Source organism: Mchenga conophoros, linkage group LG7 (assembly GCF_057382185.1).
Source record: "Mchenga conophoros isolate Kocher_MC1m ecotype Shallow Benthic linkage group LG7, M_conophoros_male_GT1.1, whole genome shotgun sequence".
Lineage (NCBI taxonomy): Eukaryota > Metazoa > Chordata > Actinopteri > Cichliformes > Cichlidae > Mchenga > Mchenga conophoros.
Genome location: NC_140532.1, coordinates 32,021,650 through 32,046,348, shown reverse-complemented (window position 1 = coordinate 32,046,348; position 24,699 = coordinate 32,021,650). Strand labels below are relative to the sequence as shown.

The following is a 24,699-nucleotide window of genomic DNA, read 5'->3' as shown; positions in this document are numbered from 1 at the left end:
CATTTCATATATTTTTAAATGATTTTATTTTATATTTTTCACTCTGAAACATCAAATAGTCTAGCTCTTCAGATTGAACACAGAATGGTTCGTGAAGCTTGGTAAGTCACAAGAGATGTTATAGTTTTCTTCTCAGTTTCTGATTTTAGATCAGTTTAGTTTTTTGTTTTAAAGCTTTAAGTGGTTGTTTTAGTTTTCGCATTATATGGAGGTCTGTGAAGGATATTAAAATATATTAATTTATATGCTCACCATAAACTTATAGTACACCTTGCAAGTACTGGATCGAAGCCCACTTGCCTCCAGAATTGTCTTAATTCTTCATGGCAGATTCAGCAAAGTGCTGGAAACCTTCCTCAGAAATTTGTCCATATTGACATGATGGTGTCACATGACTGCTAAACAGCCATGGTAGAGCTGGGCGATATGAGATTTTTTCATATCACGATATGTTTTTTTCATTTCAGGCGATAACGATATCTATCACGATATAAGCCAAATAACTATATTTGTAAGATTTAAATGTGCCGTTGCTCACAAGTAAAATGTGAAATAATCAGCAGCTTGTTTTTATTTAAATATTTATTTCCCATAATAAGTTCAACAGGGTAGATGTACTTAAGGAACATGAGACTTTTTCAGATAAATAAAGGCAAATATTGCAAACTACACAAAAGGCAGCCGCTAAAGCGTTTAAGTTTCAAAATAGAACAAACAAAACAGACTAAATTGTCAATTCCACTTAGAAACAAAATATTAATTCTAAAAATAAATCTTAGTTTGTTTTACAGAATAACAGACAAAACTGACTAACTTTTGTCAATATCAAATAAACTGAGAACTAAAAGGAAATTCTCAATCTCTCCTTGTTGTATAGCTGAGCTTTTCAAACAGTTTTAACAGTTACTTTAGTCTGACAAAAGCCGAATGACGAATTAGCGCTTCCAGTCAGAGACTGAGGCTACGTCCACACGTACACGGGTATTTTTGAAAACGGAGATTTTCCGTTTTCGTTTTAAAAAATAATCCCGTCCACACATAAAGGCAGAAATGAAGGAAAACGCTGCTATGAACATGCCAAAGCAGCAGGTGGCGCTAGATTCCTAACCGTGCAGAAATGTTGGCCAATCAGAAGTCTAGAAGCCTCGGTGGGAAAAAGTAAACAAAGCTGCGGCATAGAAGCAGAACCGAGTCGTATGTGTGGACGGACAGTAACTGTGTGTATATGTAAGCATTTAAACACTGCAGAGAGTAGAATTAACAGTAACAGTATTGTAGAAATTCATTTCACCGAAACAATAACGTGGCGCACAGTGTGACGCATGCACCAGTTTATTGTATTTCCAGACTTGCTTTCGGCACAATTTACAGTGCACGCTACTCTGTTTTTTGTCAGACTTGAAATAGCCGAAATACCTTCACACTACGGAACTTCTATGGCTCTTCCGTTCGACAATCTCTCCGGCGTTGGAACCATCATCTGTTTTCTCTTCGGTCACGCTCGGTTGATTTTTCTAGTCGGCACACTCATTTCCTCCATTACCCGCTGGCTGCTTCCCAAACAAACACAAGTGCGGCTTGGCACTTGTGCTGTACGTAACAAGTCACGCGACGTGACGCTGCGGCTGTGATTGGTTCGGCTCTGCGCTACTTAGTTTGGATTGGCTGACCTTTTTTTTTTATTTATTTTTTTTTTTATTTTAAGAGGACAAGAGCGGCGAGGTCTATCGCGATAGCTTAATTTCTCTATCGAGTAAAAGTTATATCGCGATACATATCGTTATCGTTCTATCGCCCAGCTCTAAGCCATGGTGTGAATCTCCTTTTCCACCCAAAGGTGCTCTACTTGAGTACACAGAGCTATATGTCATATTCCAGAATCCAGTAACTGGGATCATTAAGGGATGGATCTGGTCAGTAATAACACTCAAGCAGGCTGTGGTGTTTAGATAATGCTCAGTCTGTACTAATGGGCCCAAAGTGTACCAAGAAAACATCACCATCACAGCACTAACACCAGCCTTAACTGTTGATACAAGGCAGGATGGATCCATGTTTAAGTTTTTTATGCCAAAGTTTCCTGTTCTTTGGTGACAGGAGTGGCACCCAGTGTGGTCTTCAGCTGCTGTAGTCCAGAGATGCTCTTCTGCATACCATGGTTGTAATGAGTGGTTGTTTGAGTTGCCATTGTCTTCTGGTCTCTGGTATCAAGAAGACATTTTTAACCGCTCGATATTTTCTGTTTTTCTGACCGTTCTCTGTAAACCTTGGAGATGTTTTTGGGGGAAAATCCCAGCAGGTCAGCAGCTTCTGATATATTCAGACAGCCTGTGTGACACCAACAAAGATGCAAGTCAGGTAAATCACCTCTCTTCACTCTGATGCTCGATTTGAACTTCAGCACCTTGTCTTCACCATGACCAAATGCCTGACATTGACTGATAATTATATCTGGGTTAACAAGTAGCTGAGGTTTGAATCAGGACTCGTCCTTGGTATGCGGTGGCAGTGCTAATTGGTACTACATATCCAACCAATCATGCTGTTGTTTTCAAGGCAGAAATTAATTTCAGAACAGTTTTTTTTTTTTTAGTATCAAGTTATAAACATGTTTGTTTTAACTGTGGACTCATTCACTTTTGGAGCCAGCCTCCAGTGGACATTAGAGGAACTGCAGTTCTGGTACTTCTATTAAACAGCAGCTGCTTTATTTCAGGCTTGAGGGTTTAAAGCTCCACCCCTCTGACATGTGAAAGAGGAAACAAGTGTTTCCGTTAAAGTTTGAAAAAGAGAGCAAGCCAGCATGACTTGAACTGAATTTGTGGTTAATGAAGCAACTTCATTAACCACAAATTACTTAAAATAACCAGACACTCTTTAACTCATGATGAGTCAAATAGAGTAGAGATGTATCTGAATATAGCATGACAATTTTATGCATTCTCCTTGCAGTGTTTGATTAGCTCTCAGAAAACTTGTGTTCATACACCAAAAACCACAGGGCAGGTTAATTTCAGAGTGACTTTAATTTCGCTAAAACGAAACGTGGAAACAATAAATAACACAGAGTAAAATCAACCTCTGAAATGCAGTAAACAGTAAGCAGCCACCTGAACTTCTGAGGAGAGCGATGATGAAAAAGAGTCAGCAGGTGACAAAGATCAGCTGTTGTGAAACCGCAGCTGTGACTTTGGTTTCCATTTACACAAATGTATACCAAAACACCACGTCTCATTTTCTTCAGATAAAAAAAGCTTCAGCAGCACATCAGAGACAGAAAAGCCCTGGAAGAAATAACGTACTGAAGCTGTTTCTTATGCGCTCAAACAGCTTCTGATTGATGTTTCTAACCGTCGCTGTCTTACCAAAGGACACTTTGGTATAATAACCAGCAGCGGCCTGGTTATTCATCCAACAGAAAATCACTTAATAACACTTCGGGCTCCAAAAGTCACTCAGTGTTTTTACCAGCAGGAGAAAACCAAAAATACTAATAAAAAAATTACTGAATCATTATTAAACTTCCCTCTACTTAGTTTGGAAAACAAAAACATAATAAAAAATAGCCATGATATAAAAAAATTACTGAAAATCTCAAGCTTCAGCTCACAGTTTATTCCCTCCGTCGTCCTGTCAGAGGCCCGAATGCTATGAAAATATCTCTGCTATATAATCTTTCTGTACAGGTACGTTTCTCACACAGCGTGGCGTCCCTCTGTGTGTGTGTTGGCACCGAGGCAGGCGTGTCTGTCATCGAGGATGCTTTCTGTGCCGCTCAGTCGTCGATGAAGGTCAGCCGGCCCGGCCCCTCGTTCTTCATCCAGCGGCGGTACCGCTTCATCCTCGTGTCGGTTGCCATCTTCACCTTCATCTCCTCCTCCTGCTCTTTTCTGTACACCTGAAAGACAAAGACATTTTAAGATAATGTATGGAACTGAACAAATATTCGCTAAATTAATTCAGCACAGCGAAAATAGGATAAAAATAAAAAAACGGAATGGCACAAAATGTCCCACTAGGATCCTCGAAGGGCTAATATATTGACAGAGGACGCAGTATCTGAAACCATAAGGCTGTACCAAAGCTCTTCCATCACAGCTATTGGGTCTAAGAATTCTGATTCTGCACGGGCAAACGAGGTGAAGCTGGAAGCAGGAGCTACAGGTAGGTTTGTTTCTGACTGGTCAGGAGTAACTGCTGAAAGATGCTGACTACACGACAACAACATGACTGACTTCTGGAAAGCTGCCACACTCTTAAGGTATTTACACATCAGACACGTAAAAGACGCTCACACAGACATAATTTTATTGGATGAATTTGCAGCGATCTGAATAAACTACTCTGACCAATCACCGGTATGCAATGGCCTTTACTTTGAAAGTCCAGTCTGGCTAGTTCCATTCCTTTCTGTCAGGTGATTCCCTGATATCATTAAACTGTTTCAAATCTTTCATCTCACAGTTTGGATGTAGAGCACCACTGTCTTAGACTGCAGCTGCTGACTGTAGTCTGAACCTGGCCCTGCTATGCAGAGTTTACTGAGGCTGCAGAAAAGGACAAGGTCCATCATCACCAGCTGCAAGTCTGTGCAACACCTGAAAGACCTGTGGTCAAACTAACACCAGCTGCCTTTAAAGGATGGAGCTGGAGCTTTATTCATAAAGTAAGTAAGGCCAAAGACACTAAAAACGTACCAGGAATATCCAAGGAGGAGGCTGTAGGAGGGAAGAAGCAAAAGAAAGAATTGACTGCGACCAACCTCGAAGTTTTCTTTGATCCAGAGCTGTTTGTCCAGGAAGGTCCGCTTGGTGCTTTCCTCCAGGCGGTCAAACTGAGTCTGGGACAGCTTCATGTACCTCCTGAGGATAAAGCAAGGTGAGAAACTTCTAAACATGTTTCATGTCATTCATCCCGGCATTCATATTGTTGCTTAAGCTTGAGCTGACCTGATGATGTAGAGCTTCTCCTCATCTCCATACTCCTCTCTGCAGATGGTGAAGCGGTACACCCAGGACGCGTACCACGCCACGTAGTAGGTCAGGTAGTACGGGAAGAGCACGATCTGACACAGCAGGATGTCCGACAGGTTGGGCTTCTGGTAACCCCCTTTGATGTCTATCTTGTTTTTGATGATGTCGCGGATCACCTCTTCCTCCTGCTCCCGGATCTCCTCCTTGGAGCGTCGGTTCTTGCCTTTTTCCTTGGTGCGGTTGAGGAGGCCTTGCTGCTTGGCGATCTCCGTGGCCTGGATGCGGTACTTGGGAACGGTCATCAGGTAGTTGATGGCCTCGTTGTAGCTGCTGTGCCAGCTGTAGTACTGCAGAGAGATGGGAACAGGTTTGTAAATAAGTCAGATGATGTTCAGCAAACCATGGCTTACTCAGTGTGCGGTCTTACCTGGAAGATTGAGATGGCACAAATGGTGACCAGGACGACGACCCGGACGTCCACTTTGGGAGCGAGCCGTCTGCGGTAGTAGGCATAGTAGTGCTGGTAGTACTCCTCAGGGTGGTCCAGCATGTAGTCGTAGTCCCGCCGCGTGTCCTCATCCTGCACACACAAAGATCAGCAGGTTTTAATTCCTCCAAGAATTAAAACACCTATGAGAACTGAGTTTGTTAATCCGGAGTGAGGAAAACACTGGTTTTCTGTCTTAGGAGAGCTAACAAGCTCTGAGTCAAATACTGGTTTCCACTCATCCTACTTCTCTCATGCTGCATTTCATTTTCTCTGCCAGTCAATATAAAGCATATATTAGAGCACATTAACTGGCAGAAATTGCTTTTATAATTTTATAATCTGACAGATCACTGGACACTAAATGTGTTTCTTTCAAATAAAATAAAGCTACAGTATCCGTCCTTCTAACTCTTTATCAGCCAGTTCCCCTGCACTGAAAAATTTACTGTAACAATCAACTCTAATTCATCACAAAAGTGTTTTGTCAGGTGGAGGTCTGGACTCTGCGAGGGGCAGTCAAGTTCTTCCACATCAACCTTGCTTTATGCACTGGTGCGAAGTCAGCGCTGAAGCATTGAGGGTCCCTTTCACTTGCATCCCACGGTTTGCATCATGCTGGGTGATGTTAGGCTTGGATGAGGCTGCTCAGCCATGGAAACCTATTCCATGAAGTTCTCTACACACTGTTCATGAGTTAATCTGAAGACCACATGAAGTTTGAAGGTCTGCAGCGTTTGATGCTACAGTAAGTTGTTGATCTCTCTGAACTGTCCGCCTCAACATCCATTGACATGGCAACAACTGGAACACTTGAATTCAGTGATTTGGATGCGGGACTTTTGGCAATAGAGCATACGTCAGTGGATAGAGTATAACATGGAACAAATGATTAGTTCTTAAAGAATTACATTTTTCGTTAAAAGCAACACTGAGGTCAATTACAGAAATAATTTTAAACTGTTCAACACATTTTATTTTATTCTATTTTTTTCTTCTTCTTTTTTTTTTTTTACTGAACTTTATGCAATTGATTGTGATTATTAAACTTTACCTGCAACTCTAGACTCTGGTTGAATGTAAATGACAAAGGTGTTGAATTTAAGATTAAGTACTTTATCTCTATAGTAACTACCAATAAAATGAACAGCCGGATGATGAAATGTCAGGCCTTTCAGCTCACAACTTATTAATAACAAAGTCAAGATGAACACGAGTCCTAAAAATACACGTATGTGCGGAAACTTTTAAAGTTTTGAACATGGGTGTAAATCAGCTATGAAATACATCATGTTTATGCATGTGTCAGCTCTGATAATATTTAATGAGAAAAGTAAACAATATTCATGTTCATGTGACTCATTGACGTGAAAATGACAGAATGCCTGCATTATACATATTTTTTTATTTTATTTGACAAGTGGTGTCTAATTTTTGTGTTTTCCTTTACCCAAAGAAATATATTTTTCATAAATTTGTACATGGATGCATAAATCTGTACAAACTGCTGCACAAAAATTCACCAGAATACAAGAAATACAGAGTCTGACACTCAGAATACTCAAAGACGACTTCTGTAAGCCCCAGTTTTGATCAAATCTGTTATCAGAAAATATCAGTGCTTGTATTGCATGCATTTAATTTGTTTGTGCTCCTCGCCCAGCTGTCTGAAGCTTTTTACCACGTTATTACTTTAAAACCTGTCATGTTTTCAAGATTTATTTTGTTTAAACATGTTTTTGTAATGGGTTTAAAAGGGAAACTTCTGCTTATAGGTTTGAATATATCCCAACTCTAAAGCGCAAGTCTCTACCCCTCTGCAGACTTCTGGAAGCTGGCCAATCAGAGGAAAGTTAGATTTTTGAACAAATGGCCTTAAAGAGACAGCTCTTTGCTTACAGAATGAACTGACCAGCACAAAGGCCCAGTTTTTGGAGTATGAATCATGCAAGGTTACTCTAGAAAAGTTCAAGGTTACAAATATGGAAATAAAAATAACTTAAAAATAGTGGAGCGCTATTAAGATGGTCAAATATCAGAGGATATATTACAGGATCGGAAGCACAAGCTGACTTCATGTCTATTTTAGGACTATCAGAGCAGTGAAGACTTAAACCTGCAGCACAGTTTGAGGTAATCCAAGATTGGATCAAGTAGACATGATGGCACAAATAGTTTCCGGGTGGATATTACAACAAATGAAACTTTTATGAGGAAATTAAAAAACAAAACAAAACAAAAAAACACTGTAAAGCTTTCAAACTTCCCACACACTCGGACGAACCTTTAACGTCTCGTACGCGGTCGCGATGAGCAGGAACTTGGTGTGTGCAGATTCCTGGGTCTCCCCCTCCAAGCCCGGCTCCCCCGGCCTGAACCGGTCCGGGTGGTACCGCCGGGCCAGTTGACGGTAAGCCCGGGCGATATCCGACTTGGAGGTCTCCCGAGTGACACCGAGCACGTCGTAGCACACCTCCTTCCCACAGTACAGACCCTCCACCAACGCCGAGACCGCCGGCAGGGAGGACACGGAGAGGAGAAGCACCGCGAGGCGCCACCACGACTTCACCGCCCGCGGACAGCCGGTGCTCTGTCCGCCACCGCTCCGCTCCCCGGGAGCAGCCATCTCTGCCGTCTGCCTGCCTGCTGTCCCGTCGCTCACTGCTGACGACATCAAAACGAGCCGGAGCGGAAGGATGACAATCGAAGATCGTTTGGTAGAAAGATGAAGCCTCCTTCATTTCTTTGATTAGTTCATTTAAGTTTTTATTTTTTGTTTTTTATTGGTTTTATTTTTCGGTTCCAGCCTATAATGTTCCAGTTCTCTAAATTAAAATGCACAAATATATGAAATACTGTTTTTTCTTCCCTTTTTTTGTTAAGTAGCTATAACACTGTCATCTTCATAAACCTCATAGTTTAATGGTTCTGGGACTGTCAACTGCTGCTGGTACGTCATGGATTTCCAGGTGAAAATATTGAGTGAAATTACAGTGAAATTATTATTTGTTGAAACAAATATCCAAAAATGAATTTGTTGACGCTCTTGTGTGGATGATGTGTATCTTTATTTCACATGGAATCCCTTTTTATTGTTTTTATAACTGATAAAACTGCAGGATACAAGATATTTTTTTCAGCCCCTGAGGTGCAGCATATCATAAAATGTTTCAGATCTACAGTGGCTGGCCTAACCAAATTATAGCCTACTTTGCAGTCAGATTTAGCACAAATAAATAAACAATACATGTAATTTTGCCCTAACATCTCATCAAAAGCATGGTGGCATTGACAAGACTATTCAGGGAACATTCTGGTGAAAGGTTTGATGGATCAGGAAAAAAAAAGAAGAAGAAGTTTATTGTCACATGCTGTGAATTTCTTTTCTAGAGTAGTGCACACTACAGGCTCTTAATCAGTGTGATATTACTGGTGCATTGCTCTTGTTTCTGTAGTTAATTATGTTCCACTCACATAGATTTATTGTTTGGCTGCCTCTGTTGACGCCGGCCATGATGACTGAAAATTCCCCACTTACTTGTGATAAAGATCACTTTCTTTATTCTAGTTACTCAGATATTCCAAGACTGTTTCCCACAGAAAAATGCAGATGTGTTCAACATTTGGGTCAAACATTAACTTCTAAATATTTATAGGAAATAACTTACTGCAATTACAGTTTTAAAACGACAAAATCTATAAAGAGAAAGTTGAAAAATAATTAAATAAATTATCGGAGTGATCCGTCTTCTATCATGAATAATCTTTGAATTGAGACTGAACGATGACGCGGCATCAAGCGACAGGCTTCCCGTCGCCTTCTGGTGGTTGATTTAACAGTTGCAGTGAAGCAGTTCAGATAAAGCTTCACATAGATATCAACTCTTTTAAAGCTTTCCCAGTTTCCCCCTCTTATTTTAGTCATTTTTTAAATCTCCTTTTAAAATGATGATAAATGTTACTTCTGCTGTTTTAATCTTTCATATGATTTTCATGATCTGCTAGTATGGAGGTATGGAAGCCCGTTTCTGCCACAAAAAAAAAAAAAGGATCCAAAACTCGAAATTTCGAGTCATGGATGCTTTTTTTTAAAAAAAATAATTTTTTTTAAATAACTTAAAATTTCTAGTTATTTTCTCAAAATTTCGACTTACTTTTCTTGAAATTTCACGTTAATAACTCAAAACTTTGACTGACTTTTCTCAAAATTTTGAGTTATTAATTCGAAATTTCGAGTTCGTCATTTCCTTGTTACCCGGAAGCTGAAGCCCTCAGCTACAAATGCTACAGCTAAGCTACCAGTATTACAGCCAGTCATGAATGCAGAAATTGCTGATTATTTTCAGTGTGGCTTCACAACTGATGAAATCCTTGTGTTATTAGCTGAATCACATGGCGTTAATATCACCAAACGTACTCTCGAAAGCGCCAATTTGTTGCGATCCAGTTTTGAATGTGCTTTCCATGTAGATTACTGATTGGCAGAAGTAACTTGAAATTTTGAGTTACTTTTCTCGAAATTTCGACTTATTAACTCAAAACTTTACATTTTTTTGTGTGGTGGAAACGGGCTTCCATATTTGTTTGTCTTGTGTAAATCACTTTGTAAAAATGCTTTGTAAATCATCTGTTTTCTACTTGAGCGCCCTCGTGTGGCAGTTTGTGGTAACAACAGATTCCGGATTTCCTGAGCACACGTTCCGTGGTAAGTACTGTAACAGTTCTGTGATTATTTCAAATACTGATATGTAAAATGAATAGATCCATGATTTCATGCATTTACACCAAACTATGACCCTGCCATCCAAACGTTCCAGCAAAAATTGCGATTCATCAGGCCAGGCAACATTTTTCCAAACCTCTATTGTCAAATTTTTGTGAGCCTGTGTGAATTGTAGCAGTTTCCTGTTCTTAGCTGTCAGGAGTGGCACCCAATCTGGTCTTCTGCTGCTGTAACCCATCTGCTTCAACGTTTGACATATTGTGCATTCAGAGATGCTCTTGAGGATACTTCAGTTGTAACAAGTTGTTGTTTCATTACGGTCAGCTCCAAAAGTTTGGGCATTCTACCCTGACCTCTGTTATGAAAAACCATGCCACATTTAAAGTGTCTTAAATCACCAATCTCCCCCGATCCCGAGTGGCTGACTAGATATTTGCGTTAATGAGAAATAACCTAACCATTTACTCATGGATATATGAGTAAATGTTATTTGTATTGTAAAATTTCATTTTTGGTTTTATCAGAAATTCCACTTTCTGGGGAGCAGTGAATAACTGAATGATCTCAAAGACATCTATTATGTAATTACATGTAAATCGCATTAATTTAATTTTACAATTTCTAATTGTAACATCTACTATTACCAGTAGCAGTTTATAAAGATTTAAAATTAATACCGAGCGGAACTGAGTGCAGCATATTGGTCCCAACAATCCCAGTTTCTCATGGGAAAATTAATTGCCCACCACTCATGTTCTGTTAAGTGAGGAGTGAGTGATTTCAGACACAGTTGATATTGGTGGGAGCAAGGCAGGGGCACATGCCCACTTAAAAACAAACAAACCTTAACAAATTAAACCATATATGAAAAACAAATCAGCTGCATCTGGTAAGTTACTTGTACAGAGAAGTGAAATACTGTCCTGTGGCCCAGTTTCTGAATGAAGGGAATAAGGGAAGGAAGAATACTCTGCTTCAGTACATGTCACATTACATGTTGGCATTCATGGTTCCCTCAACTAACTGTAGATCCTCAGTGCCAACATTACTCATGCAGCCCCAAACAATGACATCCCACCACCATGCTTGACTGTAGGCAAGACACACTTGTCTTTGTACTCCTCACCTGTTTGCCACCACACACCCTGACACCATCTGAACCAAATCAGTTTATCTTGGTCTCATCAGGCCACAGCTAATCCATGTTCTTAGTCTGCTTGTCTTCAGCAAACTGTTTGCAGGCTTTCTTGTGCATTATCTTTAGAAGACACTTCCTTCATGGACGACAGCCATGTGATGCAGTGTGCGGCATATGGTCTGAGCGCTGACAGGCTGACCCTCCACACCTTCAACCTCGGCAGTAATGCTGGCAGCACTCATACACCTATCTTACAAAAGACAACCTCTGGGTATGACACTGAGCATGTGCACTCAACTTCTTTGGTCGACCATGATGAGGTTTGTTCTGAGTGGAACCTGTCCTGTTAAACTGCATGGTTTTGGCCACTGTGCTGCAGCTCAGTTTCAGAGTTTTGGCAATATTCTCATAGCCTAGGTCATCTTTATGTAGAGTAACAATCCTTTTTTCAGATCCTCAGAGAATTATTTGCCACTATGTGCCGTGTTAGACTTCACATGACACCAGAAGTGAAAATGGCTAATTGGGCACAATTAGCCATTTTCACTTAGGGGTGTACTCAGTTTTGTACAGTGTTATACAAGCTGTACACTGACTACTTTACATTGTATCAAAGTGTCATATTTTCAATGTTTTGTTATGAAAAGATATAACAAAAATGTGAGGGGTGTACTTGTACTCACTTTTGTGAGATACTGTATGTACTTCACTCAGACCCATCACCACCAGGTGTCGCCCTTGTTCTCTTAACAAATGGTGTTTGTTTTTTTAAAGCTGACTATTGTTTGTACTTAGCCTTGTAGTTTATATAAAAGGGTAAGTTATGCATTCATTATTAAGTAATAGTAAAGTTATGATTATGTTTGTTTAAGAAATAATTCATTACCTAAAATTACTTTTAGACAAATTATATTTATACCTAATATCCAGGTGTTCCCACAAAATTAAGTCTGTGGCCTATTGAAGCTTCCTCATTATCAGTAAACTGTTTCTGAGATGCACTTTCATCAGTAACTCAGAGCCACTGCCTATTGTTGTTATTTCAGTATTAGCAGGAAGCAGTATCTGCTCTCTATGACTTGGCGCGGCCATTGAGCAACACTATCTTTACCACATATGTTTCTGAAATTGTCAAACTAACCTACTGTGTTGAAAGAAATGTTGAAAGAAATAGCAAACACCTAAGAAATTGTACAGTGAACATTCCAGTTGGCTGAGACTAATCCAGACAGATGGTTTACTAACTTAGAAGCATATTCTATTTTCTTGCTATGCATAATATCAGGATCGATTTGGTTTCATCAGCTGTTTATGCAACATTTTTTATTAGGTAAAAAAACATAATTTCAACCATTGCTTTCTGACAAATATAACAAAGACTTTAAAGTGTTGGCTAATAATGGTCTATTATTTTATAGCTAGCTGATGATGTGATGTTTGATTAACTTTTGCAAACATTCTTTTTTCTAGTTCAGGCACTCCTTCTGACAGTTTTAGCAAAATATTCATACACAGTTACATGTCCATTGCAAAATAAAGCAGTATGGTTAACAGTACCTTTTCACTGATGGTAGTAGTAATCATAAATGAATGTGTTCATGAGCAAGAGTACAGGTAGCAGTGGCAGTTTATTGCACAGAAACAAGAAAAAAAAAGAACAGTGAGAAAATTAATGCCAAATGATAATGTATATATTGATGACTTTTTTTCTACAATATTACATTCATTGCACATTCAGAGGAGAAACTGAATGTATGTTTAAATTGACAAACACCTGCAAATTACAAACGGCCACGTGTCACCTTTGTCCTCTGAATAATAACTTTTATTTGTGTTTAGCCTATTTATTCTGTATGCTATTGGTACATTTATTGTTTTGTAAAACAAGCTATCATTAGAATACCAGATGCCCATGCATTTTTAGAAGGCGGCTTTGGCCTGAAAGATCCATTTAGGGACTAGAGAGGAATTCACTGAGCTAGAGAAAAAGCACTGAGGTAGATGTGATATTGGGGTGATCGTGGCTCAAGAGTTGGGAGTTCGCCTTGTAATTGGAAGGTTGCCGGTTCGAGCCCCAGCTTGGACAGTCTCGGTCGTTGTGTCCTTGGGCAAGACACTTCACCCGTTGCCTACTGGTTGGTTGTCAGTGGGCTCGGTGGCGCCAGTGTCCGGCAGCCTCGCCTCTGTCAGTGCGCCCCAGGGTGGCTGTGGCTACAATGTAGCTTGCCATCACCAGTGTGTGAATGTGTGTGTGAATGGGTGGATGACTGGATATGTAAAGTGCTTTGGGGTCCTTAGGGACTAGAAAAGCGCTATATAAATACAGGCCATATGGAAGGGATAACAGTCAGATCTAATGAAATTTGAATTATCAGGCTCCAAACATAAAAAGTTGCAACTTTTCATATGATGATACAGTGGAAAGTAGAAGTTTGAAGCTTCTATTTTTTCAGTTTGTTTTCACTTCCCCAATGCGCATTTCAGCAAAAACTCGAGAACACACTAATGAGCCAGTAATGGAATAAGTAGAATATATTATAGCTTTAACATGTGTTAAGGCTATGTGAGTGTGTTGTATAATTTATTTTTCACTGCATTTCCTGTTTGAAGTCTTTTGTGTTGTCCAAACATCAGTCACAGAAAAAAATAGGTAAATAAAATCAAAAATGTATTCAATTTATTCATAAACATTTAATCTGTATGTTGCTTAGGAACCACTTTAATTTCACAGCAAGCTCTCCTCAGCATGTTTCTAAGTCTTTTAAAGTTAGTCTTTATAACTGACTGCACTATTTCATATACATACATAAGAGCTAGAGGTTGTATCACCAACTTTGGCAGTCTGATGAAAAATTATAAATTGTTTACTAATGTCCTTTCAGTTTGGCTAAATATTCAAGATGAAACAAAATGGCAAATCATGATATCTAGGTTTAATGTAAAATTAGTTCACATGCCAGCAGAAAATTGCACTTCACACCCCTGAATCAGCAGTAGCTAGAATAAAGGGCACTGTGAATGTGGTTTTGAGTTTAAAAAGCTTTCTTCACGAAATTTATCAAAGAGCTCCCTGACTTGTTTAGTATCCTTGGAGTTGTTATTGAATACATGGTAACGATTGTTACAAGATTTCACAATGTGCTTGAGACAACTCCTGTTGCCGATAAACTGATCCACTGTGCCTTTCAAATCATCTCCATGTGTAAATAGGACAATTGTGTTTTTCCTGATTTTCCAGCCAAGCTTGTCTTCCAGTTTCTCTAATATTCCTATTTCACCATCTGTGAACCTGCCCAACTGTATCACAAGTAACACTACACACTGCCCTTCCTGACAGTACCTCTTACACTCTTCTACTTGTGCCTCCTCTATAGGTTTATCTTCATAAAAGAAGTCTGGGGTGTCGACCAGTCTAACTTTTGTTCCACATATCTCGATTATTTTGTCCTTACACTTGGTGGTGATTGGTATGGAGCTTGGCTTGGCTTCAAAACCCTGGCCTTTGTCCTTGTGGTGCTTCCCAGCAGCCAGGATGGTGTTTGCAGTCGCACTCTTCCCAGTCCCAGTTTGTCCCAGCAGAATGATGTTAAATATGATGTCTTCCTTTGCATCACTGCCCCTCTCAACTGAAAGTAAATGCTAGATTATTTCATCAATAGTTTCCAATAGTGTTGGTTTTCAACCTCTGGGTGCCAATATGTCAGCTTTAAATAAAATGCAGAAAATTTAGATCTCCAAGCTTTGTTATGTTTAAGTTGTCTTACTTATGACCACTTTAAAATTAGATTTTTTTAACTGTATTTTCTAAAACAATATACATCAAATATCAGTTTATATGATCTCACTTTCAGAATTAGATGTAGTTTTCTGAAGCACACCCTTGTTTCTTCCAGGTCCTTTTCCTCTTGGCCGGTCAGTCTGCTCTGAGATGGATGTACTGTGATTCCTGGCTCCTGATTGATTGGTATTTTATCATGAAAGCAAGTTTATCTTGTCTAAACATATCACATATGATGAAAAAATTGCACTTATTTACACAGGGTGATCACAAGTTCTCAAAAAGACATAAAATGTCTTATAAAAGTATTAAATTACTCAATTTATTATTATTCAATTTAAATGTAATTAAAATGTTTTTAGTCATGTTGTGCAAATATTATTTAAATGGTCTCTTGTTTCTTTCATTTTGAGATGGTATGTTTCGTGGATTTCTGAGGCATACCCTTTTCTTGTACAGCTGCTTCTTCTGCAGGTAGGACAGTCTGTTCTGAGCTGGATGTACTTTGATTACTGACTCCTGAAGAAAAGAAGATACTTTTATCTTATTGCAACATTATGTTCAGAAACCTCAACATACTCGTTATTCACAAACAGACATGTTTGGTAATGTACGTTATTTAAAAAGTATGAGAACATCATGAACTATAGATAATAAAATAAAGACGACTAGCTGGACTTAAATGGCTTAACATAGGTTGGCTGTAGGATCTTCAAAACTTAAAACATCTCAACTACACATTTACTAACAAACATCAATATGAGATTTTTTTGTCACTGAGAATTATAGATAACACAACAGATACAGTTTATGGTGAAAAAATAGTAGTGTTATACAAAATAAAGAGCAAACTACTCACTTCCTATTATTTTGAGATTAAATATATTGTTTTTGTTTTAAGCATACCCTTTTCTTGCACAAGTGCCTTTTCTGCTGGTTTGGTAGTCTGCTCTGAGCTGGGTGTATTTTCATTATTTGCTCCTGAGGAAAAAGTGGATAATACATACTTCTATCACAGTACAATATGTTCAGAATCTCAGCACATTTGTTATTTCTAAGCAGGTTTGGTAACATTAGCTACACATGCACATAAGGTTTTCACACAGTCATTTTATAAATAAAATAAAGAGATATTTTATACATATAATTAAAAACATTTAAATGGCTTACACAGTAAGTGTTAAAAATGTAACAAAAGCATTAAATTGTCTGGAATTTGTTTACATTGGTCATAAACGTGTTAGTCATGTACAGATATTTAAATTGACTCATTTTCTGTCATTTTGAGATAAAATGTTTTGTGGATTTCTGAAGCATACCCTTCTCTTGTACAGTTGCTTCTTCTGCAGTTGGGACAGTCTGTTCTGAACTGGATGTACTTTGAGTACTGACTCCTGAAGAACAGTGGATAATGCATACTTTTGTCTTATTACAACAATATGAAACCTCCGCGTACCTGTTATTCATAAACAGATATGTTTGTTCATGTAAGTTAATTATAAATATCAGAAGGTTTCTACATCATAAAAAATAGAGATGAGTAGCTGTCCTTAAGTGGCTTATATAGGATAATTGTACGTTCCTCAATACAAATCTGGACTACACATTTACTAAAAAACACAAGTATGAAAAGGTTTTGTCATTGGGAATTGTATATAACACAACAGATATGCAACCCAAATTCCAGAACCTCTTTAAATTTGAACAAAATGAAAACTAAGATTCTTTCAAATTACACGAACCAGTATGATGAAAAAAGTCTCTTTTTCAAACTTGTTTTATTAGTTTTAATCTTTTAACTTTATGCATCAAGAAAAATTGAAATTATAGGCAACAGTCTTTGACTTGAAGAATTTGTTTAACATTTAAACCTATATTTGCTGCATATTCCAGCATATAAAATAAAAACAGTGTTTTGTGTTTATACTCACTCTTTCAAATAGATGCAAGTAAAACACAGCAGTAAATAAATAAAATCAAAGATTCATTAAATCTATTTTCACCTGTTTAGCAGGAGTGGGGTGGGTGGAGGTTTTGCCTGGGGTTGCAGTGGTTATGTCAGTGGGGGATCCGGAGTTTCTCTGTGAATTTCACATTCCCGTGGCAGTGTGCCCGGTACTTGCTCAGATTTGAAGTTTCATTTTTTGCTGCAGAAAGAAGTTTTCTTCCCACGCAGAGTGTACAGCGGATGTTAATGTCCCTTTTTACGAAATTAAACTCAAAGTAATGTCAGTACTTCCAAGCTTAAACGCTGCATGGTCGTACTCTCTCCCACACTCCGTATCATCCATTGTTGATCTACACATGTCTATTGCTGCCACGGACGTTGCACGTTCGTACATCATTGTCATGAAACACTCTCACAAACAAAATCACGGTTTAGTAACGCAGCATGCTTACGGAAAAGTAAGAGTATTTTAACCTCCTAGGACCTGACGTTCACGTACAGTGGGGCAAAAAAGTATTTAGTCAGCCACGATTGTGCAAGTTCCCCCACTTAAAATGATGACAGAGGTCAGTAATTTGCACCAGAGGTACACTTCAACTGTGAGAGACAGAATGTGAAAAAAAAATCCATGAATTCACATGCTAGGATTTGTAAAGAATTTATTCGTAAATTAGGGTGGAAAATAAGTATTTGGTCACCTCAAACAAGGAAAATCTCTGGCTCTCACAGACCTGTAACGTCTTCTGTAAGAAGCTTTTCTGTCCCCCACTCGTTACCTGTATGAATGGCACCTGTTTGAACTCATCATCTGTATAAAAGACACCTGTCCACAGCCTCAAACAGTCAGACTCCAAACTCCGCCATGGCCAAGACCGAAGAGCTTTCGATGGACACCAGGAAAAGTATTGTAGACCTGCACCAGACTGGGAAGAGTGAATCTACAATAGGCAAGCAGCTTGGTGTGAAAAAATCAACTGTGGGAGCAATCATCAGAAAATGGAAGACATACAAGACCACTGATAATCTCCCTCGATCTGGGGCTCCACGCAAGATCTCATCCCGTGGGGTCAAAATGATCATGAGAACGGTGAGCAAAGATCCCAGAACCACACGGGGGGACCTGGTGAATGACCTGCAGAGAGCTGGGACCAAAGTAACAAAGGTCACCATCAGTAACACACTACAACGGCAGGGAATCAAATCCCGCAGTGCCAGACGTGTTCCGCTGCTGAAGCCAGTGCATGTCCAGGCCCGTCTGAAGTTTGCCAGAGAGCACATGGATGATACAGCAGAGGATTGGGAGAATGTCATGTGGTCAGATGAAACCAAAGTAGAACTTTTTGGTGTAGACTCAACTCGTCGTGTTTGGAGGAAGAAGAATACTGAGTTGCATCCCAAGAACACCATACCTACTGTGAAGCATGGGGGTGGAAACATCATGCTATGGGGCTGTTTTTCTGCCAAGGGGACAGGACGACTGATCCGTGTTAAGGACAGAATGAATGGGGCCATGTATCGTGAGATTTTGAGCCAAAACCTCCTTCCATCAGTGAGAACTTTGAAGATGAAACGAGGCTGGGTCTTCCAACATGACAATGATCCAAAACACACCGCCCGGGCAACAAAGGAGTGGCTCCGTAAGAAGCATTTGAAAGTCCTGGAGTGGCCTAGCCAGTCTCCAGACCTCAACCCCATAGAAAATCTGTGGCGGGAGTTGAAAGTCCGTGTTGCTCGGCGACAGCCCCAAAACATCACTGCTCTCGAGAAGATCTGCATGGAGGAATGGGCCAAAATACCAGCTACTGTGTGTGCAAACCTGGTAAAGACCTATAGTAAACGTTTGACCTCTGTTATTGCCAACAAAGGTTATGTTACAAAGTATTGAGTTGTATTTTTGTTATTGACCAAATACTTATTTTCCACCCTGATTTACGAATAAATTCTTTACAAATCCTACCATGTGGATTCATGGATTTTTTTTTCACATTCTGTCTCTCACAGTTGAAGTGTACCTCTGGTGCAAATTACTGACCTCTGTCATCATTTTAGGTGGGGGAACTTGCACAATCGGTGGCTGACTAAATACTTTTTTGCCCCACTGTATGTGGACATCACATTTTGGGTTATTTAGACCAAAATACTCAATTTTGCTCTACAAGGACCTGATATCCACTTACGAGGACATTATACAGCTACTGTTATATCGACATTTTAAATGAATATCCTGATATGTGGATCTCATTTTTCTTAGAAACAAAAATCAGGTAAAAAAAAATTCTGGTAATTCTTTGTTTTTACATTCATCGGGCCCCAATATGGCCAAATATCAAAAAGAAATTAAAAATGCATGCTGTGGAAGAGTTCAGGTCTTAATTTCTTTTTTGAAATAGTAATCCTTTAGTATACTCATTAAAAAAGTAATCGTATTACAGTAATGTGTTACTTTTAATGCATTGCGGCCCATCTCTGTTCACAACAGAACATAAATAACATAAAGGTTTAAACTGAGAAATTGTACAACTTTATCCAACAAATGAGGTCATTTCAGAAGCCTGCTACATCTCCCAAAAATGTTGGCATGGGGCAAAAAATGGCTGACAAGTCAAGGAAGTTCAAAAAGGTCTAAGGAGCTTGGACAGAAAAGCGTCTGGATTTCAAGTTTCTTGAGGACGTTTCACCTCTCATCCTTCTTCAGTTCTGAAGTTCAAATAGATTAAACTGGGAGAATACCTAGCAAGTAATTAACTTAACTGATATCAGGTAACATGTAATATGATTAGTTATAAGGGATGTCTTAGGGCAGAGGCTCCAGTCTGTCAAATAGTGCTTGTAAAGATTGTGGATACTTCAAAAACAATGCTCCTCAACATCAAATTGGAAAGGCTTTGCAAGTCTCACTCTCATGCAGTACATAATATAATCAAAAGATTTAGAGAAACTGGATTTCTCTAAGGGACAAGGCCAGAGACTATTGAATGCCTGTGGTCTTCGGGCCCTAAAACAACACTACATCACATCATTTCTTTGCAAGCTCCTTTGACTACATCACTCATCGGCATGTGTGTCACTGACATTACTAAATGGGCCCAGGAATGCTTCCAGAAACCACTGTCAGTTAACAAAATCCGCCGTGCCATCTACACATGCCAACTTAAGCTCTATCACGCAAAAAGGAAGCCATATTCAAACATAGTCCGGAAGCATTGCATGTCCTGTGGGTCCAGAGTCATTTGAAATGGACTGTTTCAAAGTTTGCTTTGGTTAGACGAGTCCATTTGACATGCTTGTTGGTAATCACCAGCATGTCCTCTGGGCTAAAGAGGAGGGAGACCTTCCAGTATGTTATTAGCACTGAGTTCAAAAGTCAGCAACTCTGATGTTGTGGGGGTGCATAAGTTCATATGATATGAGCAGGTTGGATGTATTGGAAGGAACTAGGAATGCAAAAAGATACATAGGTTTTAGAGCAACATATGCTCCCCTCGAGATGACATCTATTTCAGAGAAAGCCTTGTGTATTTTAGCAGGACAAATGCAATGCAATGCAAAAGTGCATACTGCAGCTATTACAACACCATGGCTTCGTTGGAGAAGAGTCCGAGTGTGGAATTGGCCTGCCAACAGTTCAGACCTTTCAACTCTAGACAACATTTGCCGCATCACTAAATGAAAAATAAAGATGACCAGAAACTCTTTAGCAGCTGAAACCTACACTACGAGTCAAAGGTGTTAGAACAACCCAATTTCTTTTTTTTTTTTATTGAAAATTATGCAGTTTAATGTCTCATTGCACTCTGAAATGAAATAATAGTACAAATAAACAATTGGAGTTGTGAAAAAAGAAATCATGGAATCAATTTATAAACAAAATGTATTCTAAACCTTTCACTTATCAAAGTCGCCACCTGTGGCACCCTGGATCCAGACCATCACACTTCCTCTTCCATGTTTGACAGTTGATGCCATACAATGTGGAACCATCCTTTCTCCTACTCAAATGCTTACAAAGATCCTGTGTGATGAACTGAAGATTTCAAATTTTTATTCATCAGTCCATATTACCTTGTTGCAGTCCTCAGTGGTCCAATGGTGGTGTTTCATTGCCCAGGCAAGCCTCTTTGTCTTATTCTGATGTCTTAGCAATGGCTTTCTTGCTGCAGCTCGTCCTGTCAAACCTGCAGCTCTTCTCTTCATAGTTCAAACTGAGACTTGGTTACTATGACCACACAACTTCAACTGTGCTTTAAGTTGTTGTCCTGTGAGCTGCCTATCTCACAAGCTGTTAACTCTCAGAAACTTGTCTTCTAATTGAGTTGTGGCTTTGGGTCTGCCAGACCTCTTCCTGTCAGAGTTTGCCCTACTTTCTGTGAGCCTTTTGATGGTGAAGAGGAAACTGTACTCACTGACACCTTGACTGTATTTGCAATTTTTCTGTAGGAAAGACCTACATTTTCAAATGTTATGATGGTCTGTCTCTCTTCCACTGTTATTGCCATTTTGTGCTCACTGAAAAAGGCCTTTTTGTATAATTCTGAAATGTACATTATTTTTCAGTTTTGGGTAACCTTGAACGACTTGAATTGCAATAAATTAATAACTGCAATAACTGGAAAAATTGGGGTGTTCTAAAACGTTTGACCAGTAGTGTATATCAGACAAAAATGGGACCCAACACCAAAACTCATAACCTCGATGCCCAGACGTCTTCAAACTTTTGAAAAGAAGAGAAGATGCTACACCATGGTAATAATGCCCCTGTCCCAACTGTGGCAAGTATCAAATTTGAAATTAGCAAATTTTGTGCATAAAATTGTAAAACTAAACAGTTTGAACATTTATTATGTTACTTATGTTCTGTTACACAACTTCCCAGCTTTTCTGGAATTTAGGTTATAGTTTATGGTGAAAAACTAAAACTGTTACCCAAAGTAAAGAACAAACTGTCAGTCTCACTTCCTATTACTTTGAGGTTAAATATATTGTGGTTTTCTGAAGCATACCTTTGTCTTGTACATGTGCTTTTTCTGCCGGTGTGGTAGGCTGCTCTGAGCTGGGTGTATTCTGATTAGTTGCTCCTGAGGAAAAATGAATAATGCTTACTTTTGTCATAGTACAACAATATGTTCAGAAACCTCAGTGTACCCTCAGTGTATTCTTTTGCAGAATGTTTGATAGTTAATTATAAATATGAGAAGGTTTTGTCGTCATGAACAGTAGATAATAAACTAGAGATCACTAGCTGGACTTAAATGGTTCACATAGGACAATTTGTAGGATCTTCAATACTTTAAAAATCTAAACTACACAGCCATCCATCATCCATGCACCCATTCTCTTCCGCTTATCCTTGTCAGGGTTGTGGAGGAGCTGGGGCCTATCCTGGATACCATAGGGTGAGAGGCGGGGACACCCTGGACAGGTCGCCAGCCTGACTCTGGGCTAACATAGAGAGACAACCATTTGCACTCACATTCACTAAAAATATAAATATGAAAAGGTTTTGTCATTGGGAGTTGTAGATGACGCAACAGATATAGCTTATGCTGAAAAAATGCGGCAGGTGAGGCAGTCTGCTCTGAGCTGGTGTATTTTGATGAGTTGCTCCAGAGGAAAAGTGGGTAATATGTGGAAAAGTGGATAAAATTATATCACAGTACAACAATATGTTGAGGGCCTCAGCTGACTTGGTATTAATAAGCAGACATATTTGGCAATGTTAGCTAAACATACACATAATGTTTGTAATAAAAATAAATATGAAAAAAATGAAACTTTGATATTGTGGTCTACAATACAATAGAAGTGTCGTACAAGAACGCATATAATTAAAACGGCTCTGAAAATGTCTTATGCAGAGTGAGCACTGGTTCTTAAAAAGCCACAAAAATAGCACTAAACTGTCTTTAACTCAGTTCCCGATCTCACATCTTGCCTTTCATACCTTTGTCCTGTCCAGGTGCCTCTGCTGGTGGGGCAGTCTGCTCTGAGATGGATGTGCTTTGATTCCTGGCTTCTGAGGAAAAATTCATAATGCATAATTTTTAAAGCATCACATTATGAAACATATTTAAATAATGTTTTGAAATCTAACCAAATACTTTTTTTTCTAATTCACTCTGAAAAAAATCTATTTTATTTAACTTTCATTATACCGGTATACCTGTTGCAAAAATAAGAAAATTAGTACTATGACTGTTTTCAATAGTCAGTAATAGAATGGATTGATTACTTTGTGAGTGTACTTTCACTTTATAATTTAATAAAAACAAGTCAGTTTTATAACATATATTGAATTTACAAACTCACCTTTGCTCCCAGGATTATAAGGTAGAACCTTTGTGTTTCTGGAAGAGTAATTGTGACCATTGTATTTACAAAGCAAATGACAAAACATAAAAAATATATTTGCGTATAATCACACTTCACCATGTCATTTCAGAGCATGTAGTGTGGACTAATAAAACACCTAATCCTTGACCAGAACCATTTTAATGTTAAATGAAAAGAACAAAATTTAAATGCAATGCAGAAAATCTGCCTGAAGTGTCATAGTATTGTGTCATTATATTATGTAAGCTGGAAACACCACCAAACCTCAGCAGTGCAAGAAATGGATGAGACTTGTTTAACATAACCTAAAGTATGTTTTATATTTTATTATTTTAACATTATGGCATTTCAACTAAATAAAAATGATTTCGTGACTTCTTCCACCTTTGATGGATACCCTCATTAGAGGAAACAGAAGCTAACTGTTAATACAATTAGACTTGTTATTCAAATGCAGTATATTACAGATAGGAAGAAAATGAAGTTTTTACCTTGTGTGTTTCAGATCATTTTTCCGCTGTTCCACAACATCCTTACTGCAGCTTTTGTAGTCAAACCGGAATGACTTGCGGCATAAACACCATTTTTCATCTACAATTTCCATCTGGATATAGAACATTTGTTTCACATTCTCCAGTAAACCACGGCTCTTTTGGTTTTCTAAGATTATAACTAAACTTTGTGTGACATTGGCTCCAAAGATATCTTGAAGTTTAAGTATTTGAGCCCGAACATTATCTTCTTGGTCGTTTTCTGCATCGATTGCCAGTATGAACAGATCAGGCCCAGGATCAGAAAGTGCCATGAAATCAATAATCAGCTTGTCGTGTTGATGACATTTTTCAAAAAAATCATGAGTGCTGATGATTCTGTACAAGTCATTCTCTCTCTCAACAAAGTTGTTCACATTTGTCATTGCAGGGTTGGTTCCTTTGAGAATTATATTATCAATCTTTCTCACAAAATCAGCTTTCTCTCCAAACAGAGCGATGGTAAATTTGTCAGGACATTCTGTAGGAAAACAGAACAAATAAGTTACTCTTAAAACACTGCAAAAATGCAGGAACGGTTAAATCTGTTTGTGTTTTATGTTATTTTCAAATAAACACGTGATACTTGGTCCCAATACGGGTATCTCAAGGTCAGAAATTCATTATCACATTATTACACCAGCAAATGATTCATAAATGTGATGAACTTTGACAAGAAGTAATAAACTAAATAACTGTCACTTACGAGAAGGCTCAGGAGAATTCATCTTGGCAAATATTTAATGAAGAGTGCTGTGGGTTTCAGCAGCGTCTCTCAACTTGCTTTGAAAT

At 38.7% G+C, this 24,699-nt stretch overlaps 2 protein-coding genes across 4 annotated transcripts; both read right to left on the bottom strand.

Annotated features, from left to right (window-relative positions):
- Window positions 1-3,007: 3,007 nt before the first annotated feature.
- On the bottom strand, window positions 3,008-8,134 carry dnajc25 (DnaJ (Hsp40) homolog, subfamily C, member 25). Its single transcript, XM_085278896.1, has 5 exons — window positions 7,745-8,134; window positions 5,401-5,553; window positions 4,950-5,320; window positions 4,763-4,862; window positions 3,008-3,898 (listed from the first exon to the last, which is right to left on the bottom strand). Exons 1-5 carry the CDS (start codon window positions 8,132-8,134, stop codon window positions 3,776-3,778), a joined length of 1,137 nt encoding a protein of 378 aa, XP_085135022.1. The 3' UTR covers window positions 3,008-3,775.
- Window positions 8,135-12,930: 4,796 nt separating this feature from the next.
- Window positions 12,931-24,682, bottom strand: LOC146570464 (uncharacterized). 3 transcript variants are annotated; one of them, XM_085278893.1, is made up of 10 exons: window positions 24,614-24,682; window positions 23,869-24,388; window positions 23,354-23,391; window positions 22,989-23,060; window positions 22,048-22,122; window positions 16,419-16,493; window positions 16,006-16,080; window positions 15,544-15,618; window positions 15,167-15,274; window positions 12,931-14,947 (listed from the first exon to the last, which is right to left on the bottom strand). In XM_085278893.1, the coding sequence occupies exons 1-10, from the start codon at window positions 24,633-24,635 to the stop codon at window positions 14,319-14,321; spliced, it is 1,689 nt and encodes a 562-aa protein (XP_085135019.1). In that variant the 5' UTR covers window positions 24,636-24,682; the 3' UTR covers window positions 12,931-14,318. The 3 variants fall into 3 exon arrangements, with proteins under 3 accessions (XP_085135019.1, XP_085135020.1, XP_085135021.1); XM_085278894.1 differs by having other exon boundaries at window positions 22,989-23,057; XM_085278895.1 differs by having other exon boundaries at window positions 14,625-14,947; window positions 16,419-16,555.
- Between the last annotated feature and the right edge of the window lie 17 nt (window positions 24,683-24,699).